General features: G+C 46.1%; 1 protein-coding gene across 4 annotated transcripts in view; it reads right to left on the reverse strand.

The window, feature by feature from the left end:
- Window positions 1-1,010: 1,010 nt before the first annotated feature.
- psen2 (presenilin 2) overlaps window positions 1,011-7,457 on the reverse strand; it is a 191,022-nt gene continuing 184,575 nt past the window's right edge. For all 4 annotated transcript variants that reach the window (XM_085996751.1, XM_085996748.1, XM_085996749.1 and 1 more), the window contains one exon: window positions 1,011-5,590. In XM_085996751.1, the coding sequence (XP_085852877.1) occupies window positions 5,553-5,590 (38 nt within the window). In that variant the 3' untranslated portion in view covers window positions 1,011-5,552. The remainder of the gene's footprint in view (window positions 5,591-7,457) is intronic.

Consider the following 7,457-nt stretch of genomic DNA (forward strand, 5'->3'; position numbering starts at 1 on the left):
TTGCTGCTGCTTCGTATGATACAGCCATACTGAAAGCCTTGTCCAGTGTCAAATCTTTCTCAGAAAGTAGCCTTTTCTGTGTTCCTTCACTTAGGAGACCGCAGACGAATTTGTCTCGTAGAGAATCTGCCAGTCCTGCCCCGAATTGTCAGTGCTTTGACAGCTTTCTTAATTCGGTGAGGTAATCAGCGTTACTTTCATTCTTGTGCTGATTCCTCCTGAAGAATTTGAATTGTTCCGCAATCAGCAGCGGTGTTGGGTTTAAGTGCTCCTGTAGGGTATCAACAATCTCCTTAAAATTCTTGTCCATCGGTTTGGCTGGAGTGATTAAGTTTCGTAACAGCCCGTATGTCCTTGCGCCCATCAGATTTAGAAGTACCGATGCCTTTTTATCATCCTCTACTTCATTTGCTGTGCAATATACCTCCACTCTTTCCACATGTGGTCCAATCCTCTATATCACTATCGAAAGCAGTAATATTGCCAGTCTTAGGCATCCTGAAAATCAAAAATGGCGCCTCCCGCGCTTTCCTTTCTTCCCTGCCGAGAAAAAATGGCGCCTCCCGCGCTTTCCCGCCGCTGACAACGCTATTCTCCGCGGTTTTTATTTACACAGATATTTTTAATAGTTGGAGACTCGTTCCCGCCGGACTCTCTGGGACTTTTCCCTCCCTCTGCTTGGTCCGAATGCCGACCTGCTTTGCAGCGCCGGCCATCTCCCGAGTGCTCCACCCTCCATCTCTGTTTGCCTCCGCCTTCTGACTTGCTGCTCGGCCCCGCTGCAGAGCCACCCGATCGAGCCCCAGCCCGCCGCCCAGGAAGGATTAGTGCAGTACCTGCCACCAGCCCGGCTAGCTGGTGAAACCACAGGTTTTTTTTGGGTTTTTTTCTCTTCGACCTTCGTCTGAGGAATCGATCTCCTTGAGGTGCTGCCGAATTGCAGGTAAGTCCATTTCCAATTCATCGCCACTGTTGTATCCGTGTGTTAATGGAGACACAGAATGCAGGAGTTGGTTTAACAGGTGTTTACTGAACAAAGTCTGGAGGTGAACTAAAAGATACAAGACGCTATACAGGCTTATATACCCGAGTGGTCACTACCGGTATTACAGTACACAGGGGCTCTTAAAGGTACATACACTACACTTACCTTCAGCGACTGGTGCACAAGGACACCCAGGTCTCATTCCACTTCCCCTTCTCCCAATCTATTGCCATTCAGATAATAATCTGCCTTCCTGTTTTTGACACGAAAGTGGATAACCTCGCATTTATCCACATTATATTGCATCTGCCATGCTTCTGCCCAATCACCCAACCTGTCCAAATCATACTGGAGTTTCTCGGCATCCTCCTCACAGCACACACTCCCAACCAGCTTTGTGTCATCTGCAAATTTGGAGATATTACATCCAATTCCCTTGTCTAGATCATTAATATATATTGTGAATAGCTGGGGTCCCACGACCAGTCCCTGCGGTACCCCACTAGTCACTGCCCGCCACTCGGAAAAAGACCCGTTTATTCCAACTCTTTGCTTTCTGTCTGCCAACCAGTTCTCTATCCAAGTCAATACCTTGCCCCCAATCCCATGAACCTTAACTTTACACGCTAATCTCTTATGCGAGACCTTATCGAAAGCCTTCTGAAAGTCCAAATACACATCCACTGGTTCTCCCTTATCAATTTTACCAGTTACATCCTCAAAAAATTCCAGTAGATTAGTCAAGCACGATTTACCTTTTGTAAATCCATGTTGACTTTGTCCGATCCTGTCACTGCTTTCCAAGTGCTCTGCTATTACATCTTTTATAACGGACTCTAGCATTTTCCCCACTACCGATGTCAGGCTTACCGGTCCATAATTCCCCGTTTTCTACCACCTTTTTTGAATAATGGGGTAACATTAGCTACCCTCCAATCCATGGGTACTCTTCCAGAGTCTATCGAATTTTGGAAGATGACCATTACTATTTCTAGGGCCACTTCCTTAAGTGCCCTAGGATGTAGATTATCAGGCCCTGGGGATTTATCAGCCTTCAATCCTGTCAATTTCCCTAACACCATTTCCCTACAAATACTGATTTCTTTCAGTTCCTCCCTCTCATTAGACCCTATTACCGCCCTATTAAAAGCAGTGGTCATCTCACAGAAACATTTCTATACATTAGAGCATAAGACAGTCGAGATAGGGGCCAAGATCTTGGATATTGTAGTTCCACCCTGGTGGGACATTTTTGAAAATATTGAGGTACCTTCTTGGATTCGGCTGGCTTCACATCTTTTAGTAGTTTGCCAGCTCGGCATAGTTTTATACCTGTTGTGTACAAAGTGCAAGGGAAGGGACCGGATACTCCGCTCTCAACATGAGGGAGCATGGAACAAAAATAAAGTCTATGACCAGGTATAAAACAAACCTTGACCGTTATTAAAACTAAAGTTTGATGAGTGTGTATGTCATTATTTTTCCTAGATGTATGTGTAATTTTGCCAAGTGGTGCAGGGGTGTTGGACCCCCTCCGTGCTTGGATGTGAATGTAATTGAATCTTTCGTACCTTGCATGTATCTGTGTCAACACTGCACCTAAAGGGAATGGGAGTGTGTTTTGTTTTTGGGTTATTAGTAGATAATACAGGGGAAGGTTGGCTCCTGAGGATCAGAAATTTTGCTCACCCAGTATGATACTATAGTAATAAAGTATCACGGGGGGTGTGTAAGGCTAGCAAAATTCTACAGATTCCCCCAAACCAAAAAGAGAAGAGATTTTGGACTGTTTTAAAGAATACTGGGCCAAAAAGGGGCTTAAAAATCAAAACCCCAGGATTTTTGGCTATTTTAAAAGGACACGTTCAGGCATGTTTGGGAAAAAGACTGCAACAAAGACTTTGGGATCTACCTATGCAGTAGCCAATTTGAGCATTCGAGGTAATCAAACTGTCTGGGGGAAACTGTAAACGTCACTCAGCCCCTATCAAGACATTTACATGCTGACAATAGACCCACGGAAGAACAGCCTCACAGAACCCATCCAAGTCATGCATAAACCAAATTGTTTAGCCAACCAACAAAGAATCTCAAGGCCCCACAGGAAACTCAAAGACTAAGGACAAAACTGACAATTAAACAAGAGGTTAAACAATCGATGGGGCCACCCCGAAACCAATTAAACAATTTGAACAGATCAATGTTAACGAGCCCACCCAAACCTTAACAATGAACCGAGACTGATTTGGCAGGCAGATAAGCAGGCCTTAATTAGTATAAACTAAAGACCTGTCTCCACAAGAAATCAGTTAGTTCAATGGGTTCGATCAGTATAGTTCAGTCAGTGAATTGAAGTCAACAGTACAGTTCGGACAGACACAGAAAGAGGCACACCTCATTCGAAAGACATCAGCCTCGGGACAACAGAAGTAGAACGGAAGGAATCGCAGCAACCAAGGGCCCCACGAAACAAACAACCAACAATATTACCAACAACTAGGTAATATTGGGCCACCGCGACCAACAAGAAACCGAAGATCTGCAAGTTTTTCCCACTCTACAAACTATTCCTGCGCGTTTGGTGAGCATTTCCTGGTCCTCTGGAATTCAACCTAGTGTAGTGGGATTGGGAGGGTAAGGTATTTTTGTCTATTGTCATTCTCCCTCGCATATTCCGAAGTGTTCCCCCTTTTAGTGATAAGATTATTGTGTTGTGCATATTTTCTTGTCTCAAATAAAATCCAAGTTCTTTTCACCAACTCAGGTGTCTGCGGCAATGTCATTACAACCCCCAAATAAGTCCAGGTCTAGAACCAAGGGAGTGGGAGCGATTCAAACCGCTCAGGGAGTCAGAGGCAAAGCTGACCACACACACCACCCCCTACAGCGCTTTACAGCCAAAGAAGTACTTCTGCAGTGTAGTCATGTTGTAATGTGGGAAATGCAGCAGCCAATTTGCACACAGCAAGCTCCCACAAACAGCAATGTGATAATAGCCGAATAATCTGTTTTTGTTATGTTGATTGGGGGATAAATATTGGCCAGTATAATACCCCTGCTCTTCTTCGAAATAGTGCCATGGGATCTTTTACGTCCACCACGTCTCATCTGAAAGATGGCACCTCCAACAGTGCAGCGCTCCCTCAGCACTGCTCTGGAGTGTCAGCCTAGATTTTTGTGTTCAAGTCTCTGGAGTAGGACTTGAATCCACAACCTTCTGACTGAGAGGCGAGAGTGCTACCCACTGAGCCACAGCTGACTTTCTCCTTATCCCTAGACTTCCAAGGGTTAATCCGTGAAGCTCCACTCCTAGTGTGAAGCATGGCTAGACAGGAGCCTGAGTCTTGGCCCAGTAGTGGTATAGCCCTACCCCAGACCCATGTTCCCGTCTGGTGAGGCTCCTCGCAGGGAGCAGGATATTGCAGTTACCCGTAGTCTCTTTTATAACAAAAGTAAGCTGCACTTTGTACAATGCATTTAGTAAAACATACAGCACTCCCCGAATGACTGCACTAACCGAGATAAGTGTGCAATTCTATTTTACTCACTGAAAGTGTACAAAAATCTGAGGTAATGTTTAGGTGAGATTGTTGGGTACAAATCACTTCCTTGTACAAAAAGTGTTTGCTGTTCGGTGCAAATTGTGCAGTCGGTGATCACGTTATCACAGTTGGTTTTATACACAAAAAGGAAAGAGGTTTCTTTAAAACGATTGGACAAATGGAATGGCCCTTGTAGAGAAGCATTCACATCCAGGCATAATTGGGGGGGGCTGGTGGGTGACTCTCTTCCTTCACTTACCCATGGGGCATTGGTTCCCCAACATTACATAGTTTACATAAACTGAGTGCATCTTTTATCTTCATACTCGTTCAAATTATTCCCTAGTAAGTGAGAAATCAATGCTGGAATAATAAACTCCCTGCTCCACTTTAAACTCCCCCCGCCCCACCTTAAATAGATCAATAATCTAAAATTCCTTGATACAAAATAGAAAAGTAGCTTTTTGTATTCTTCAGTCTAAAATCCCCGTGTGTTACACCACCTTTCCCCACCCCCCCCGCTCTCAAATTTTCCTCCTCTATTACTTCACTTTTCGAGCTGCAGAATTTACGTCCCAAAAATTAAACCCTCGATGGAGTCGGGTGAGGGGGTGACTTCTAAATAATTCTTGTGTTTTTAAGTTACTGATAGACTTACTTTTATAGTTGTTTCTATAAAGACACTTTGCAAAAATGGATCTTATCTTACAGTTTGCTTGACACAATCAAAATGGTTGTAACATTTGCATCATTAAATTACGACAAATATATAAATGATAATCCTTCCTCTCTTTTTTCTTCTTTTGCAGCTCTACGACGTAACATCAGTGCTCACGTTTCCCCAACCTTGCACCCGGCTAGCGTCAGTCCGATCGAGGCAGGGTTTGTATCGAGGGCCGCTTGCTTGCTAAATATAAAACTGGTGGAAAGCAAGGGTGTCCATGAAAGGCCGCACCAGGTTGTCGGTGGAGAAGTAGAACACCAGGCCAAAGGTGATGGAAATGGGGAGTGCGGGCAAGGCTTTCTTAAACACAGCCAGCAGCAAGAGGGTGAGGCACAATCCCTGTCAAAAGCAAAGAGAGAGGGTGTGAGTTTGCTGCTGCCAATGCACCTAAAGCAGGTAAACGTAAGGTTGCCAAGGCTGCTGGGACATATTCCTGCGCTGTCATCACATGACTGCCAACTGCCCCGCCCCCACTCTCCTGCCATATGTCCATCCTCGCAGCGCACTGCCAATCGGAATCCAAACAGACTCCTCATTACCCGATTGACTGTCAGTCAAACAGACGGGATTTTCCTCCCCATGACCAATATATTTATTTATCTATATATATATATAAAAGACCTCTTCTGTCCGTCTTTCTGTCTGTCTGTCCGTTCTCTATACGTTCGAAAGTTATAGAGCGTACCTACACGCGCGTCACGTCAAAAGAAAGCTTACGATTACGGACCGGTCATAGGCGTATTTACGTTTCGGCCGGGCAAAAATTGCGCCCGTGGTATCCAAAAAACGTTCAACATTCCGCTCATTATCTCATTAGCGATAGTGACATCGAGGTCGACCAATCGTACGCCGGGTTCCTGGCGCGTGCGGGCGGGCCCTCCTCCGGTCGAGTGACGGGACGATTGACCTGACAGTCGACCAATCAGTGCGTGTGTGGGCGGGCCTTATCATTCTGAACCGAGGTGAGTGGCCGCCATCTTGATTCCATTCTGTTTCCCGCTTTCTGCGTTTTTCTTTTCAAACCTACTTTTCCAGCAAAAAAAAATTGCTTTTATTAAATTGTTTTTAAAAAAACTTAATTCATTTGTAAACCTGAAGATTCTTTTTCCTACCTTTCCCCGTTTTTGTAAGGCCTCATTGTGGTAAACCACTGTTATAGTTATCACTGTATATTGTTCTCACTGTTCTCACTGTCACATCACTACACGAGGTCGCCTCTTGTCGCACTGTTATACCTGGGCTGACCACCTCCGACTCCGCCCATTACCTGCCCAGGTATAAAGGTAGCTGACTGGCTAGTATTCCTCCCTGTTGGATCGGATCACCCACGAGGGTGGGCTCTGTTATTTAGCCAATAAAAACCTTCAGTTACGTTCTTAACTCGTCGCCTTTTATTGGACTAATTGATAGGCATATCAATTTTATTGGCTAAATTTTAAAGATGTCTGATAATGAACAGCAACAGCAGGGAGCTCACCCAGCAGCACAGCAACAGCAGCCTCCAGACAACGGGCCACACCAGCCGGCTTGGCTGCAAGCCTTGAAACCACCATACCTGGATCTAAACCCACAGGCACCAAACTCAGCCAACGACTTCAAACACTGGCTGGACTGCTTCGAATCGTACCTGGAGGAAGCCGTCGTCCCTCAGAGATCCAAACTAAGAGTCCTGAAAGCCCAAGCGAGCCCGAGAGTATATACACTCATCCAGGACATGACTACGTACGACGACGCCATCAACCTACTGAAACAGCAGTACCGGAGCCCGGTAAACTACATGTACACTAGGCATCTCTTAAGATCTCGCCAGCAACAGCCAGGAGAATCGATAGCTGAATTTTCACGAGCGCTGAGACAACTCGGCAGGAACTGTGACTTTAAAGCGGTGACGGCTACTGCGAACATGGAAGACAATGTCCGCGACGCCTTGGTGAGAGGCCTACGTTCCGACTACACACGGCAAAGACTGCTTGAAGCTAAGGACATAGACCTGGACAAGGCCGAAGCCCTCGCCCTCACCCTAGAGGCCACCCAGCAAGACCAGGAAGCGTTTGCCAGGTACTATTCGCGACCCTGGGACTCGGGCCCGACCCCCACCCCACCACCCTTCACAGCGCTGCCCCCGGGACCTACCTCAGCGTCTGCATCACGGATCCGACCGGGCCCGCTAGCCCCGGTACCGGCCCCGACATCAGGCAACCCCGAT

The sequence above is a fragment of the Somniosus microcephalus genome, chromosome 9, assembly GCF_052327205.1.
Source record: "Somniosus microcephalus isolate GS21.2 chromosome 9, FLI_Smic_1.0, whole genome shotgun sequence".
In the NCBI taxonomy this organism is placed as follows: domain Eukaryota; kingdom Metazoa; phylum Chordata; class Chondrichthyes; order Squaliformes; family Somniosidae; genus Somniosus; species Somniosus microcephalus.